This window comes from Sinohyriopsis cumingii, chromosome 3, assembly GCF_028554795.1.
Source record: "Sinohyriopsis cumingii isolate HCF-2022 chromosome 3, ASM2855479v2, whole genome shotgun sequence".
Lineage (NCBI taxonomy): Eukaryota > Metazoa > Mollusca > Bivalvia > Unionida > Unionidae > Sinohyriopsis > Sinohyriopsis cumingii.
This window is the reverse complement of record NC_142963.1, coordinates 91,685,974-91,704,786: the sequence shown is the minus strand read 5'-3', so window position 1 is coordinate 91,704,786 and position 18,813 is coordinate 91,685,974. Positions and strand designations below refer to the sequence as shown.

At 33.0% G+C, this 18,813-nt stretch overlaps 1 protein-coding gene across 5 annotated transcripts in view; it reads left to right on the top strand.

Annotated features, from left to right (window-relative positions):
- The window catches only part of LOC149803281 (voltage-dependent T-type calcium channel subunit alpha-1G-like), a 136,257-nt gene that overhangs the window by 37,140 nt on the left and 80,304 nt on the right, over window positions 1-18,813 (top strand). For 4 of the 5 annotated variants that reach the window (XM_089952959.1, XM_089952961.1, XM_089952958.1 and 1 more), the window contains 7 exons: window positions 245-416; window positions 2,482-2,767; window positions 4,651-4,743; window positions 5,237-6,023; window positions 8,521-8,703; window positions 17,369-17,490; window positions 18,631-18,782. In XM_089952959.1, the coding sequence (XP_089809085.1) occupies window positions 245-416; window positions 2,482-2,767; window positions 4,651-4,743; window positions 5,237-6,023; window positions 8,521-8,703; window positions 17,369-17,490; window positions 18,631-18,782 (1,795 nt within the window). The remainder of the gene's footprint in view (window positions 1-244; window positions 417-2,481; window positions 2,768-4,650; window positions 4,744-5,236; window positions 6,024-8,520; window positions 8,704-17,368; window positions 17,491-18,630; window positions 18,783-18,813) is intronic. The other variant, XM_089952962.1, reaches the window with a different exon arrangement.

Genomic DNA, 18,813 nt, shown 5'->3' with positions numbered 1-18,813 from the left:
GCACTCTGTACTGTAAGAGCTTTAGCAATTTAGTTATTTTTCACGTAATGTTACAGATAGGAACAATACTGAACGGGTCTAATAGTTAACTTGTTTAAACTGCATATGATTCGGAACACAAATTATTCTTTGACTTCAGTATTACAAATATGTCTTCTTCGGAGCCTGTCCATTTAACTTGTATACAGAAAATATGCAGTATCAATAATCTATCTAAGAATCTTTATTCATTCTTATGTTCTAGGTATGCGTATTTTGGTGATGCTTCTACTCGACACATTGCCTATGCTCGGGAACGTTCTTCTTCTGTGCTTCTTTGTGTTTTTCATTTTTGGAATAATCGGTGTACAGGTGTGGGCCGGTGTGTTGCGTAGCAGATGTTTTATCAACATCAGCGAGAACATCTCATATGCTCAGTAAGTTTCAAGACACTTTTTGGTATTGCATTTTGCGTGTCAATCAAGCTAATGTAGGGATCATAAACGATTTTTTATGTATAAACATTTCCTGGAGCTTGAGGAAAGACTTCGAATCCAATGGCGAAGTCCAAAGTTTCAAAGTCTTTCACTAAAGATCAAGCACATCAAACTGTATATGGTAGTTATTCTTCCATGATCAGTTACTAAATAAAGAAATAAATTAGGAATTCGATTCTTCTTTAAAGGAGATTTGGAACACTCAAAACTTGAGTACGAAAACAGATGTGGATTGTTGATCTTTAAGTACAACTGTCGTCAGAATATTGCACGTGTCAAAAGAGGTACTGTCAAAGCACCTGCTTTAGTAAGAATTGCTAGAACACGTGTTAAGCTGCAAATGAAAGTTTTATTGAGTTGCTTAACTTCGTCCATCTAAATTATTTTGTTAGTTATCATTTAATAGTGTGTGCAGGCTAGATAACATAATTTGTAATATAAAAAAAAATTTGTACTTAGTAAGAACAACAACAACAACAATAATCATGCTAATAATACAAAATGTCTGTAATATATTATGCATATTAAATTTGTATTATTTGTTAGCTTTTCTCAATTATTATGTGTTATGAATATCTTTATTTTGTAATTGACCTTTGTCCAAAATCAAATTAGTGGTAACCTGACTATAGACATTTATTTTGTAAACATCATAATACATTACTATTATCTTTCTCTGATTATAGATTAAATATTCTGTTCATTATTATTATTATTGGAGGTAAATATGTTTATTTGTATACGAGTGTTGGGCATTAGCTGTTCACTTGGAAATTCCTGATCTTGTTGACAACTTTTAATATTTTAGAAAGAAGAATGACCTACATCCTGGGCACATTATTGTGTCTTAGCTGTTAAATTAATGTTGTTTGCATCAAATTTATTTATACCTATCTTAATGTCAGAAGTGGAATCAGTCTTAGTGTTGTTTTTTGTTATTGATTTTGGTACACTCATTTAAATTTTTCACTTGATTTATAAACTGCTTATTAATGCTTCTTGGACTAAATCATTATTTTGGAATTATTGTGAATTCTTTCAAGGATCTTTTGAATTATATTATTGTGTTACATCAAGACTGTTAACACATCACCATATTTTAGGTCATTGGCACATTAGCACATTTAAGATTACAGGCAAATCAGCACATTCCGTAGTGTAATTTATTGTTGGAACACCACTGGAATTCATTTGGAACTCTCTACATTTGGACTTGTGATAGAACTTTTAGGACTAGTTAGATTTAATTTACAATACTGTAAGCTCTTTTTAAATTTTCACTTTGTATTGTAGGGAGTAAAATTATTTGTTGAATTTTACACAAACTTGTTGGTTTTTGTTCTTTTCTGTTAATTAGTTTAAGACCATAGAGTCATAACAATATGTTTATAATGCAAAACTTAATGATACAACATATCAAACAAATTTATAACTACCAAAGAGAATTTGTGTGGTATGTTAACAGATACAATGAGTGCAGAAATTGTTTGTGTCTTTGTTGGATGGAGGAAAAAAATGTTTATTTAATGACATGGAAATCAATGGTTTTTACAGTGTTTATACTTATTGCTTTGTACAAGTAAATATGTGTTACTAGTGTCCAATATGCCCTTTCCAAAGTAATTTACAATTAAGCAACAAAAAGAGCAGTTTCTTTTAATTTTAATGCAATACTTTGTATGATTGTAAGGTTCGTCTGTCCATTTATGATGTTAGAGATGGTAATAAAGATTTATTTATTTCCATTTGATCTTTGCCCAACATAAAATCTCATTTTTTGTTCATGACAAATCATTGCTTGTTTAGTGTAACGAGTTCTTTTCCAAAAGTACATTGTATTTTCTTGTAACTAGCATCCATATTTCCTTATTGGAGGAAGGTTTTCTCTCTTTAGTGTGCTTAATGCTTGTGAATTCATAAGACACTTTATAAAGATATTGGTTCCTATTTAATTTAATGTCAAAAACATCCACAAATGAATAACATAGTGTTTATACCATTTCAGTTTTAATTTGTCGCCATATTATATGCCACGGGTAGAAACTGATGATTACATATGCAGTAAAGAATATACGTCAGGCATGAGATTTTGCTCGAACTTGCCACGCTACCAATATGAGGGCATCAAGTGCAATGCATCGGCCAGGCCATTTAGTAATAACACACCCACCAATGATTCATGTGTGAATTGGAACCAATATTACACAGTTTGTGAAGCTGGAGATAAAAATCCTTTCCAGGGAGCCATTTCATTTGATAATATTGGACTTGCTTGGGTAGCAATATTTCAGGTACTCTCTGTTATTAGAGTTATCCTCTTTATATTGTTTGATATAGTTAAAAGACCAGTAAAATTGAGAAGCATAATTTCAGTACAGATTTTGTGGAGATAAAAACTTTGAGGTCCATCATAAGTTAATTTTAGTCAAACGTATGTCAACAGTCACTTTTTTAAAAAGTTATTTGAAATTTTCTTATTATTAAATGACAGTTTTTTTAATAAAGCAGCAACATTTGTTAACATATTCAAACAAATGATAAAATGCAATACTGATATATGCATACAGGCAATGATAAAATCCAATACTGATATATGCATACAGGCAATGATAAAATCCAATACTGATGTATGCATACAGGCAATGATAAAATCCAATACTGATATATGCATACAGGCAATGATAAAATCCAATACTGATGTATGCATACAGGCAATGATAAAATCCAATACTGATATATGCATACAGGCAATGATAAAATCCAATACTGATATATACATACAGGCAACAATAATAGTGATTTGTCACAGGCAAAACTTAGTAAATATTTCAGCTTTTAACTCTGTTTCATAATTAAGAATTCATGTATTTTATACTAATCATAAAATATATGTTACCTGAATCCAATACAAGGAGTATGCTAATTTCAAACATGCTTTTTAAACCTATCAGTGGCATTTATAATACATTTAACAAGATATGTATTTAGTACATGGTTTAATTAATATGTAGAAATGCAGCTAAACAAATATATAACAATTAAGGTATGCAGTGAAAATGTATTTTGGTGTCGAATTCTACCCCCAGTTAAAACTTGTAAGATAGCCTTGACACTTGAAAATATGTTGGTGCTATTATATTTTGATTCTGTGACCTTATCTCTTTGTTTGCCAACATAGTATATGAAAGACTTTTTCCTAGAGAAATCTGTAGAGGATACTGACCATGGTCAGTTAATGAGCTTTTTGTAGAGGATACTGACCATGTCAAATAATGAGCATAGTTGTCAAAAAACAATGTTTCTGACATGAATAATTATGATTTACTATGGACTCAAATACTCGAATGTACAAATAGTATTGCCACAGCAGACATAATCAGACCACTCTGGTGGCCTAGTGGTTAGAGCGTCCGCCTCGGATGTGGGAAGTCATGGATTCGCTCTGCGGCCGAGTCATACCGAAGACTTATAAAAATGGTACTAACAGCCGACTCTCTTGGCGCTCAGCATTAAGAGGTTAGTGTTAGGACTGGTCAGCCTGGTGTCAGGATAATGTGACTGGGTGGGACATCATGCTACATGTCTGCAGCATGATGCCCCAGTGCTAGATATCACTATAAACTGCCACACTGCAGACATCGTAGTGATATGACTGATTTTTTTTTAAAGCTATGTTAAAAATCCAAATCACACACACACGCAGACATAATCAAAATGGTTGCCTCTTTGGTGTTAGCATTAATGGAAAATGGTAAAATATATACATAATGTTGTTGTTTTTTGTGTGCTTCTTACTAGATGAAAAATTTGGTCTTCACTTTAATTTGTTTCAGGATACCTTGAACATATACATCATACATATATTCAGAGCCATTTATAACATAGATGAGAAAAACTTGATGATACATAAAGCAAAACCAGACACTCTTAATAATGAAACCTTCAAATATCACACTGTTGTATTAAGCAATATTTCATTATATCAAAATTTCTTTATGAACATACTTTACTATATAATGTAAGAAACAATTAAGTAAGCAACAATATGGTGTTCATTTTTAAAAACAAGAAAAAAACAAGTTTTATCTATAAGAAATATGAACTATTAATCAGTGTAAATATTTCCATTTATTTGCATGCAGTTATTTTTTTTCATGTTTGTGTTCCATTATAGGTGATAAGTCTAGAAAGCTGGGTCAACATTATGTACTATATTCAGGATGCTCACTCCTTTTGGGACTGGACCTACTTTGTTTCTCTCATTGTGGTGAGTTGCTTAAAAGATCAACATTTACAACAGTAAGATAATTTATAGACACTGGAAATACATTTAAACCTTAGTGATGAAATGTGTTTATTTATACTTTTTATATGTAACAAAGATAATGGATTGTATTTAAACATAATCAACATATACTTTTGTTCTATAAAAATAATAAATATTAATAATTTTTTTCCATGTTTATTATTCCTTGTATATAGGCACTAACTATCTCAAAATTCAGTATAAGTGCACATTACTTTACAGGGAAAATGATTAACACTAATACATAGTAATACTGAGAGAGAGAGACTGACAGAGAGAGAGAGAGAGAGGAAAATTAAAAAGAAAGTCTTTATTGTAATAATTTTCTACATGTACACATATATTTACTTATACAATTATACACACATATCCATAAATTTTATATATATATATATATATACACACACACACACACACATATAGGCCCATTCATATTCTTATTCATTTTTTTCAGATTGGGTCTTTCTTTATGATCAACCTGTGCCTTGTTGTCATAGCAACACAATTTTCTGAGACAAAAAAGCGTGAAACAGAAAGAATGCTTCAAGAGAGAAGACGATTTCAATCATCAAGCACATTGGCCAGTAACTCTGAACCTGGTGGATGTTATGCGGAAATACTTAAATATCTAGCACATCTGTATAGAAGGGGAAAAAGGAAGTTATTAAGGCTTTACCATGAAAAAACAGGAAAGAATGTCAGAAAGATCAAACCAGAACTTGCCTTGAGAAAACCAAAAAAGAAAGGTAGCCAGCTGAAGCCACAAAATGTGAACCAGTATTGTCCAAGACATTCACATCATCATCATTATCATTATGTCTTTCTGAATCGTGACAATAGCTGCTTTGACAGTAATTCACTTGCACCACGTGCTAGTCCTGAAGCATCAGAAATAGATCCTGTAGCTTCACCACGCCGGCCCACTGCCCCCTTTCTAACAGTTCCAGCCTATAGTTTTAATGCACATACTTCATCGGAGTCTTTGAATACTTTAGCTTTGGCTGCAGCAGAAGTTTTAACTCCTTCACTTTTTAAATCTTGTATTTCTTCACCCAATCATCTTTCACCGCATGTTATTCACAGTAGAACACCATCTTTCAGTGGGGATGGTAGTGTCAAACATTTTCAGTTTTTGCCTGACGTGCTGTCAAGTCACAGCTCAAAGAATGCAGCCCTAGCCGCCACGAATACACTTGTTAATGAGGATTTTCCTGACAAATTCCATGTAATAAATGATAAAGGCAAGTATAACTTCATTTCAGGTAATTGTGAATGTGATTTTCATACTTTCTTAATAATAATAGTTGTGATAATTGTAACATTCTTTGCAACAATTTTGTATAACATTTATGATCATTTCAATCCCCAATCATATCACTTCCATGTCATGCTATTTCTAACACCCCTTCAGTTGTTCATTAGTCTTGCTTTAAAGCGTACCATTCCTGTTCATACAATTTTTAAATAGGTTCCCAGTGTTTCACCACCAGTAGTTATTTAAATTGGCTTTACTTCTTTCATTTAACTTGAAGAAAGTTAATCAAACATTTGTAAATTCTGTTAAACCAGTTTAGATTCTAAACATTGAAAACAGCCATTAACATCATTTCACTGTCAGCACAGTTTCATACCATGTCGTGTCATACTGACAAATGATGACATTTCCATGCTATCAGGAAAAAAAAGCAAAATGTCTTACAAATTGCAGATAACAAAAGATACAGGCAACAATCTGAAATGAATAATCAAGACTACGTGCAGTTTGAAAACCTGATCTATGTGCTTTTTATATTTGTTTCACACTTATGTTCAACAAACAATTTTATTGAAGGAAGCATTATTGACATCTAAATTGATGCAGGTATTTGCTTTGGCATAGATATGAAAATGAGAAATAACTATCAAACTCAGACACATGTGTATACCGCATTTGCTAGATCATTAAGTCATCAAAAACAGAATTTACTTTTGTTTTATCATCACCAGGATCTATGTTATTTGCATTTCAATTAAAATCAGTCAGCTTTAACTCCTTTCTCTTATTTAATAATTGAAGGAGTTTCTTGGTAGCATCAAAATGCCTTCTACCTATATTTTCCTTGCCATTTTATCACATTTATCACCATTTTTATTAGATTTTATTTAACATTTTGGGGTTCTTCATGATTGTACTCAAGAAATGGTTTATAATGTGAAGATACTAACCAAGTCAATTTGACTTTGGTCCTACACATTTTTTGAGACCTCAGTAATGTACGTGTGTTTTAAACTTATGTTGGGAGGATGATTCTAAGTTCTTAATTCTGTTTACTATTAAAATTACTTCAAAACTCTTACTGATATTAGAGAGTATTGAATAAATTAAACAAGTGTTCTTGTAGATTTCTGTTTTAAACACTGTAATAAATGCTGATTATCTTCAATCTGAGAATAGAAATTCGAGATTCGATTTCTGACTGAATTTGAGATATTCACTGCCATTGATAAAATCATCCTGACAAAGAAATAAAGAATATTTAAAATAACTGCAATGAAAATATGTTGAGATTATTTTCAACAATAAAACAAAGAAGGCATTGGAATATAAACAACATATATCAAAAAGGTTCAGCATGAAGTAAGGTCCTTCTAAAATGTCTCTTCCTGTTTAATAGCATTGCAGTTGTCACCTTTATAAATTTTGCTGGCCATATTTTGTCTTAAATATTTTTATTAGATTGCATGTTTGTCAATATTCTGTACACATTGATTTTGTTTGTTTTGCATGTGGTTGCTTTATGCGTGATATAAGTCTTATCTATATAGTTCGTATATCTCATTATTTTCATCCATCATTAGATAATAAACATGTTTTGTTTATTGTGCTATTCTAAAACACACTGGACAACTTTGACTTAGAAATTGTATAGATGTTATCAAAAGCCTTCGTCAAAAAAATAAATTATAATACAAGGGCAATATCTTGTCAGTAATTCTCAGTCACCTGTAAGATGGCTAGATTTGCTTCTTCATCTTGAGCAATTGTGATAGACACTGATATATGTTAATTGTAATAGACACTGATATAGGTTAATATGATATACACCGATATATGTTAATTGTGATAGACACTGATATAGGTTAAGTGTGATAGACACTGATATAGGTTAATTGTGATTGACACTGATATGTGTTAATTGTGATATACACTGATATATGTTAATTGTGACAGACACTGATATATGTTGTGATAGACACTGATATATGTTAATTGTGATAGACACTGATATATGTTAATTGTGACAGACACTGATATACGTTAATTGTGACAGACACTGATATATGTTGTGATAGACACTGATATATGTTAATTGTGACAGACACTGATATATGTTAATTGTGATAGACACTGACATATGTTAATTGTGATAGACACCGATATATGTTAATTGTAATAGACACTGATATATGTTAATTCTGATAGACACTGATATATATTAATTGTGATAGACACTGATATATGTTAAGTGTGATAGACACTGATATATGTTAGTTATGATAGACACTGATGGAAAATGCTAATTGCCAATCAAAGCTTATGCAACAATTAATGTATGAAGTAAAAAAAGTTTTTAAATGTTCCAGTAAGTCAATACTTCTATAGTCTCCTGTTTATTCCCCTGTTGGCCTGTTTATTTTCCTGCATACCAATCCAAATTTAGACTGTATACTGATAAATTTATAATATTTTTTTTCTAGGTATGCAAGAGAATTATTTAGTAGATAATATGAATGACAAATTCTACCCACGCCTTTCCTGTGCCTTAAGTGAATGCAGCTACCAGTGCCCATCACGTGATTGTGAGCTGGGTGACGTTGAAGGTTGTCAAGAGTGCGAAACAGAGTGGAAAACTGAAATGGAAGAAACCAAAAAGAAGAAAAGTAAGGTGTAAAAAAACTGGTCCTTCCTAGAATGAGAAAACTTAGCAACTCATCAAAGAGTATCCAACATCAGTGGCAACAGTCTAGATATAGAGAACATATTAACATATAATCTGTTATGTGCGATTGTTGTTCTTGTTAACTTCATAATAATATAGTTTGCATTGTCATGTTTAGGATGTCAGGACGGTTAGACTGAAAAGACATAACATACCAATTATGTCCAGTTGATCCCTTGGCTGCAGATGGCATCTGTCAGTGTAGAGTATAACATGTATGGGAATATTTCTTTGCTCATTCCAGTCACCTGCTAGAATTGAATCACTATGTACTTGACATCTGTCATTGTTTAAATGATTGAAAAACAGTTTATCCAACTGAGTCTATCACTCAAGTAGTTTTTATGTCGTGTAAATAACAATAATTCTGATTGTAATATATCTTAGCAAATATGTCATTTTATAATTTTAGTGGCACAAATGATTTTGCCTAATCACCTGGATGAAGAATGTCTAGTAGTAATGGTATACAATAATTGCTTGCATGCTATAATATGTACAGACGAAATAAAATGTGATTGCTTTATTTCATTACAAATGGATTATCAAATTACAACGGGATATTCAAATCAAATTATAGACAAACACCAATGGTGATATTTTATAAAACTACTTGCAGTGGTCCACGTAGCATGTGTAAGCACATAAAATGGTGTCTAACTGATTATCTTACCTAGTCTCACTCAAACAGATTCCCAAGTGACTCTGGGATCTACGAGAGTCAGGTAGACAAGTTTTTCTATTAATGCCAGGATCAGGATTTTCCAAACATTAGGTATTGTTTTGATGAGATAACCACATGCACAAGAACATTTTCATGGGCTGATTGAGACATACCGCTTTTATTCCTAGTGGTAAATTATATCCTTTTAAGCTTTTGATTTTGGTTTGAAAATTTGCGGAAAATATGCTGTACAAAATGTTATAAATGGAGAGATATCTTTTTAGTTTCAGTTAGACCAAAGTGCCATCTGTCTTAACAGACATCATTGAAACATTTTACCAAAGCCATGGATGGCAAAGCTTGATGTAGCAATGTGAGAATCTGGTTGAACAGGGCTAATGTCTTATCCTGTTTGTCTGGTTGAACAAGGTTAATGTCTTATATCATATGACTGGTTGAACAGGGCTAATGTCTCATCCCATATGTCTGGTTGAACAAGGCTAAGCAACTTGTACCATATGACTGGCTGAACAATGCTATGTCTCATCTTGTTTGTCTGGTTGAATAAGGCTAAATTGTCTTATACCATATGATGGGTTGAACAGGGCTAAAGTCTCATCCCTTATATCTGGATGGACAAGGCAACAAGGCTAATGTCTTCTTCCATTTACCTGGTTGAAGAAGGCTGATGTCTTATCCTGTCTCTCTGGTTGAACAAGGTTAATATCTTATCTCATTTGTCTGGTTGAACCTCATGCTGATATCTTATCCCATTTGTCTGGTTGAACAAGGCTAATGTCTTATCCTATTTGTCTGGTTGTACAAGGCTAATGTCTCATCCCATATGTCTGGTTGGACAAGGCAAAAATGGCTAATGTCTCATCCCTTTTTGTCTGGTTGAACAAGACAACAGGGCTAATGTCCTATCCCATTTGTCTGGTTGAACAAGGCTAATATATTATCCCATTTGTCTGGTTGAACAAGGCTAATGTCTTATTCTATTTGTATGGTTGAACAAGGCTATGTCTCATCCCATTTGTCTGGTTGAAAATGACTAATGTCTCATCCCTTTTTGTCTGGTTGGACAAGGCAACAGGGCTAATGTCCTATCCCGTTTGTCTGGTTGAACAAGGCTAATATTATATCCTATTTGTCTGGTTGAACCACAGGCTAATATCTTATCCCATTTGTCTGGTTGAACAAGGCTAATGTTGTATCCTGTTTGTCTGGTTGAACGTCAGGCTAATATCTTGTCCCATTATGTCTGGTTGAACAAGGCTGATATCTTATCCTTATTGTTTGGCTGAACCGGAGGCTTAGCCTTAACCTTTTTGTCTCTTTTGAACAAGGATAATGTCTTAACTCGTTTGTCTGGTTGAAGAATGCTAATGTCTTATCCCATTTGTCTGGTTGAACAAGGCTAATATCTTATGCTGTTTGTCTGGTAGAATATCAGGCTACCAGTAATGTCTTAACCTGTTTGTTTGGTTGAAAAAGGCTGATGTCTCATCCCATTTTATTCTGTTTATTTAGCATAGATTCCCCATATTATGACTTTTAGGCAGATTCAGGGTGGAATATAGCTTGAAATTACTGTTACTAGGCAGAATCTTTACTTCTGCCTAATTACATGGAAATACCTGCAGAAACCCCATCAAATACGTACAAAATTTTCCACATGGAATGGTTATGGAATCCATACATACTTTTACAGAAATATCCATATGGACATTTCTATTCTATAGTTAAAGCATTCTTATGGATTTCAGTGTATCTATATGGAAATGTTATGGACTCCGTACGTACTCTGTATGGAAAATCTCATGGAATATGCTAATTAGTCCATGAGATCTGTAGGTTGTTCGTATGGAATAAAATTAAAATTCCATATGGAATTTGGTAATAATCCATATGGAATTTGTGAATAATCCGTATGGAATTTGGCAATACTCCATATGGAATTTGTGAATAGTCCATATGGAGTTGGCAAATATACCATATGGAATTTGTAAATGGTCCATATGGAATTTGGTAACAGTTCATTCTGTACAAAAATTTCCAGGCATACTTAAGGCGGATTTCAGATGGTTTTTTTTAAAAAGCGCTTCTGTCTAAACCATAAACAAATCTGCTTCAGATTTCTATTAAACTGCCTAATGATTCTTAGACATCATTTTCTTTCTCGCATACAAAGCCTAATCCATGATGGCATCACTTAAGTCTTTTTCATTTCACTGAAAAGTCTGGTGAGATTTCACAAATATTTACTAAAACGTTTGTGAGATTTCACTACAGTTTTGATCATTATATAGTATTTTACTGAAGTTTCAGATTAATAATGAATATGACTTAAACAGGACTTTATTAACCAAGGTGATATTAAGTTTGCATGATTTTTTTTTTTACAGATGTTGTAATTATATGACATCCAAGGCAAGAGATATGGGAGTTAATAATAATAATAAAATTAATAATAATAATGACTTTATTTAGAGAAGGTAACTTAATTACAGAACTAATCTACCTTGAGGCCTTCTATCTCTTATGTGCAATATTTATAGTATATACAACATGTGAAGAATCTGGCTTGACACTAAATAATTACGCGATTTTAAAAATCAAAGTATCAAGCCTGGAATATATGCACAGGCATCTGTGAATAAACATATATAAAATATTAATCTGCATTGAAAAATTAAACTGAAAATAATGCAAAATTACAGAAAAGCATCCATTTGAGACATGCAAAGAAATGCTAAAAGCCTGCCATGTCACTTGTATTGCAACTTGATTTTTGATTAATGCACAAACTATGATGCTGTTGTGGTCTCTTGAAATAGTCCTTGTTCCATAAGTAGCCGTGACAACCGTTTATCATGATAGAAGTACTCTTATTTTACACTGAACTCAACACACCTAGAATATTTTGATAATATACACAACAATGCCCCACGATATTGAACGATGATTCTACATGTGGGCCAAGAAAATTCCGCAAAGATATGACCATCTTTGATAGACATGGGTATTTCGCAAGAATTCCCACCAGTGATCTATACGTTGTCCTCCTTAAATTCATCCTGGAAGTTAATCAGTTTTGAGTTATATAACTTCGAAATCATCTTGGTTCAATTCCTTGTCCTATTTAGCACGTTCGCCGCTACTGTAGAGCTGTCTATGGCACAAAAAGCAAAATGCTAGTCCTGGCGTTCAGTTTTCATACACACTGACCAATTACGCTTCCATCGACTTTGATTCAAGCTATTCTCTTTGCCGCACATTTTTCAAATGGTTATTCAAACTCGTATCCCGCTCGAATCGCCATGTTTAGCATTCCCGTCAGTTTCCGTTACGCAACGATTCATTGGACAAGTACAAAATTTTGACCAATCAGAAAGCTCTTTACTACGGTCATCCTTTAAATAATAAACGGAACAAATACTTTTTAGAAAAAACGTTGCGGAATGGGACCGGATAGAGCATTATTTTTAAAAAAGTTTCGGAGACGATATTTAAAAAAGGGACCGTATCGAGGAAAATCAGATTCAGGTCAGGAGAAAAGCGAAATTCTGATTCAAAACAGAAAACAAGAAAACTTGTTTGAGGGCAGTTAAATCCAGTTTAAATTTAAAAAAATACAACAACAATAACAAAATTTGATAAAGAAATATAATACAGAAAGATGTGGAAAGAAGTTATTGTTCCCAAAATAAACAATACAATTACAGCTATCAGAAACAGGGAATATAAATGCTGCTGAAAATCGATCAAATTGTACAAGAAACAAAACTAAATTTTATTATATCTTATTTATATTTTTTTTACTAAAATGTCAGTGATATTACAATCACAAAATATCACTATATTTTTAGAATTTTTGACAGACTCTCAGTGAAATTTCAATCAAAAATTCCCACTGATATTTTCAGAAATGTTGGCAGAGTCAGTGAAATTTCAATCACAAAATTTCACTGATATTTTCTTAAATTTTGGTAAAATCTCCTAAAATACCATAATTTTAGTGAAAAAGGACATTTGAGTGAATGTCAAGAAATGTTCATTGATTTTGCTGAAATTTAAGTCACATTTTCACTAGGGTATGATTTTTTTAGAGCATATTTTAATAGGAAGCCAACAAAATTACTTGTCAGAATAAACATTAGATCAAGCCCATAATCCACCTTGCACCAAAGATTCAGCTTATATGCTTGTATTTTAATATTAATTTTCTGATCATGTTTACATTTTCCCTACTTTTTTGGTCATGTCTTTGTTTTTAAACATCTGTGGAAATAAATTAAAGAAAACTGGCATGCATGTGTTTCTTCAAATTTATATGAGTATATATTCATCCTTCCACATCAGCTACACTGACATATACATGCACTCAAACTTCCACCAATATTTCTATCTGAATCAGATAGTTTAGGTTATTTATTCTTCAGAGAGTATTTTCCATGATGCTATAATCCATGAGCCTGCTTTCCATATGGAAAAAAGTGCTTATGGATTAAAGTTGCAACTTTATTCCATATGGAATTTTCACTTGCTGTGAAGTACTTATGGAATTGATATGGAATAAATTGTCTGATTCCATAAGTTTTTCAGTCCATATCTATTCCATATGGATTCCATAAGTATTCCATACGGAATCCATGAGAAATTTCTGTACGGGAAAGTAACAGACAGACAGAGCAGTTATGTTCCCATCAAATTTGCGTTCAGGGTATTCTCATTGCCGCACATTTTTCAAATGGTTATTCAATCTCTCGTCCTGCTCGAACATTCGAATCACCAGGCTTAGCAAACATGCTCTTTCCGACAAGTTTCTGTTACGCAATGATTCATTGGGCAATTACAAAATTTTGACCAATCAGAAAGCTTTATACAATGATCCTCTGTTAAACAATAAATGGAACAAATACTTATTTGAAAGCTCGTTGTGGAATGGGACTGGATAGAGCATTATTTTTAAAAAAGTTTCGGAGACGATATTAAAAAAATGGGTCCATATCGAGGAAATTCAGGTCAGGAGAAAAGCTAAATTATGTTTTAAAACGGAAAACAAGATGAAAACTTGTTTGAGGGCACTTAAGTCCAATTGAAGTTAAACAAAAATACAACAACAACAACAACAACAAATTTGAAAAAGAAATTTAACAAGGAAAGCTGTGGAAAGAAGTTATAAATTGTGCCCAAAATAAACAATAAAATTACAGCTATCAGAAACAGGAAATATAAATGCTGCTGAAAATTCAAATTGTACAAGAAACAATAAATTTTATTATATCTTATCGATATTTTTGTTGAACTGTCAGCGATATTACAATCACAAAATATCACTATATTTTCAGTCATTTAACAAATTACAGACACACAAAAGCCAAGTCCTAATTATGCCTTATTTAACTGATGTAAGTTCTTCATTCCGCCTAGATGTTGGTTAGAAAATAAACTAAGTCCAGATTCCTCCTTTCATATAATAGATGCCAGTGACTAAGTTCCTAATTCCACCTAGATGGTGGGTGGAAAATCAACCAAGTCCAAAATTATGCCTAAAGATGTATTTATAGCAGGAATTTGACAAAAGTTCATCTAGAGTTAGACGGACTCTAGATGGATTCATCTTTGACTTCTCAAATTTTCCATGTCTGCCTTTGTATTAACCAGATTTTTAACATTTTAGGCAGATTCCGCCTGGAGTCTGCTTAAGTTCCAGGTGGAATCTGCCTGATTATTTTGTACGGGTAATCTCTCGTTTGTCTGGTTGAATAAGGCTAATGTCTTGTCCTGTTTGTTTGGTTGAACAAGGCTAATGTCTTATCCTGTTTGTCTGGTTGAACAAGGCCAATGTCTTGTCCTGTTTGTTTGGTTGAACAAGACTAATGTCTTATCCTGTTTGTCTGGTTAAACAAGGCTAATGTCTTGTCCTGTTTGTTTGGTTGAACAAGGCTAATGTCTTGTCCTGTTTGTTTGGTTGAACAAGGCTAATGTCTTATCCTGTTTGACTGGTTAAACAAGGCTAATGTCTTGTACTTTTTGTCTGGTTGAACAAGGCTAATGTCTTATTCTGTTTGACTGGTTGCGCAAGGCTATATCTTATTCTGTTTGATTGATTGAACAAGGCTAATGTCTTATCCTGTTTGTCTGGTTGAACAAGGCTAATGTCTTATCCTGTTTGTCTGGTTGAACAAGGCTAATGTCATGTCCTGTTTGTATGGTTGAACAAGGCTAATGTCTTGTCCTGTTTGTTTTACTGAACAAGGCTAATGTCTTATCCCATTTGTCTGGTTGAACAATTGAACAGGGCTAATGTCTTATCCTGTTTGTCTGGCTGAACAAGGCTAATGTCTCATCCCGTTTGTCTGGCTGAACAAAGCTAATGTCTTATCCCGTTTGTTTGGTTGAATAAGGGTAATATCTTATACTGTTTGTCTGGTTGAACAAGGCTAATGTCTTATTCCATTTGTCTGGTTGAACAAGGGTAATGTCTTATCCTGTTTGTCTGGTTGAACAAGGCTAATGTCTTGTCCCATTTGTCTGGTTGAACAAGGCTAATGTCTTATTCCATTTGTCTGGTTGAAAAAGGCTAATGTCTTCTCTCATTTGTCCGGTTCAACAAAAATAATGTCTTGTCCTGTTTGTTTGGTTGAACAAGGCTAATGTCTTATCCTGTTTGACTGGTTGAACAAGGCTAATGTCTTGTCCTGTTTGTTTGGTTGAACAAGGCTAATGTCTTATACCATTTGTCTGGTTGAACAAGGCTAATGTCTTATCCTGTTTGGTTGAACAAGGCTAATGTCTTGTCCCATTTGTCTGGTTGAACAAGGCTAATGTCTTATCCTGTTTGATTGGTTGAACAAGGCTAATGTCTTATCCTGTTTGTCTGGTTGAACAAGGCTAATATCTTATCCTGTTTGTTTGGTTGAACAAGGCTAATGTCTTATCCTGTTTGTCTGGTTGAACAAGGCTAATGTCTTGTCCTGTTTGTATGGTTCAACAAGGCTAATGTCTTGTCCTGTTTGTCTAATTGAACAATGCTAATGTCTTATCCCATATGTCTGGTTGAACAATTGAACAGGGCTAATGTCTTATCCTGTTTGTTTGGTTGAACAAGGCTAATGTCTTGTCCTGTTTGTATGGTTCAGCAAGGCTAATGTCTTGTCCTGTTTGTCTAATTGAACAAGGCTAATGTCTTATCCCATATGTCTGGTGGAACAATTGAACAGGGCTAATGTCTTATCATGTTTGTTTGGTTGAACATGGCTAATGTCTTGTACTGTTTGTATGGTTGAACAAGGCTAATGTCTTTTTCCATATGTGTGGTTGAACAAGGCAACAAGGCTAATATCATGTCCCATATGTCTGGTTTAACAAGGCTAATGTTTTGTCCTCTTTGTCTAATTGAACAAGGCTAATGTCTTATCCTGTTTGTTTGGTTGAACAAGGCTAATGTCTTGTCCTGTTTGTTTGGTTGAACAAGGCTAATGTCTCATTCCATTTATCTAGCTGAACAAGACTAATGTCTCATTCCATTTGTCTGGTTGAACAATGCTAATATCTTATCCTATTTGTTTCAGATGAACACCTAATAATGACTTATCCAGTTTGTCTCTTTGTAACAAGGCTTTAGATGTCTTGTCCCATTTGTCTGGTTGAACAAGGCTATTGTCTTATCCTGTTTGTCTCATTTGAACAAGGCTAATATAATTCTTATCCTGTTATGTCAATTTGAAGGGAATTCATATGATCATTAATGAATACAGCATTGAACTTTTTTCCAATGGGTATGTTTTGAAAGATTTACTAGGCCAGTCAGCATACACACTGTCATACAGATATGAATAATATAAAACAAAGGTAATTGGATTTACTTAAGAACCTTGCTTTTGAAAGAGCTATTAGGTGTTCCAAGCTCATATGTGTCTTCGCTCTTTTGCAGAATGTTATCAAAGATTCCAGGAAGGTATCAAATGCTTGGTAGAGCACAAGTACTTCCAGCGAGGAATTCTTTTGGCAATTTTGTTTAACACACTCAGTATGGGCATTGAGTATCACAATCAGGTATGTCAGCTCCTCAATTTTTCTTTTGCATATTTCCAGGCTTTCAAAGCATTTTTGTTTAAAAAGTGATTGCTTCATTGTTTCAGTTTAAGATCCCTCATTTTCATTCTGTGTTTCTATTCTTCCAGATTTAGTAAATACAATACACTGTACAGATAGTTCGATATTTCTGTTTTTTTGTCACACTAATCCTTTTTTGCAGAAATACAGCAAGCAGATATCTGCACTTTTCAAAAAATATACAGCTTTGCATTAGTTTATGGCATTCATTTAATGCAAAACTGTACTGCCCAAGTTAGATGGTTGATGCAAAAATTATTTACATCTTTTATGACCAATACCTTTCAATAATAATAATATAATAATAATAATAATTATTATTATTATTATTATTATTATTATGTTGCTGGTGGTGGTGGTTTTCATCATCATCATGGTAGTGATAATATTACTTGAGTTTGGTTAGTGTTTCTTTTTGTGTTAAAAAATGTTATCATGGAGGCAAACTTGTCTTAATTATGAACTCATAGTAATCAGAATTAAAGTCCCCATTTTGTATTAATTTACTGTTGTTCTTTGACACCTGTATTTTTATTGACTAGTAACTGCAAAGGCAATTATATACTTTTGTAAAAATAATATTCACTGGAAAATAAATCTATTCCAAAAATTAAAACAAAAACTGAAAACTATGCTCATTTCATGTGAGACTTATTTCATCAAAACTTTTTGGGTTGAAAACCTGAAGTATACGATGACTCACCAATGATAGTGAAGAGGTTTTAGTCTTTCCTGGACTGAAATATTCAAACAAATCCATCCTTTGCACTTTGTGTGTGCTGTATGGTTACATCATGAAAAGGAACTACAAGTGATTAAAACTCTACAGTTTATCAATGATGTACACCATTTAATATTTCCACCCTGATTGTGCACGAGTCAAGATTCTTTTAAACAACTATTTCCCTTAAATAATATCTATGCTATTTACAGTCATAGATTCCTGCTTAAAATTGGTGACGTTTTGTTTTTAAATGTTCATATCCATGCAGGATTTTAAAACATACTTTTCTTTTTCTGGAAAATAAAAATATTGCTAGGCTATATATAGCAGATATTATTTAGCTTTCTATTCTGCAGCCTGAAGAGTTAACTAGAGCTCTGGAGACCAGCAACATCATCTTCTCTATTCTGTTTGCGGTTGAGATGCTAATGAAGCTACTGGCATTTGGACCATTTGGTTATATCAAGAATGGCTTCAACGTTTTTGATGGGTTCATTGTGATTCTTAGGTACGTTTTTGATGGGTTCACTGTGATTCTT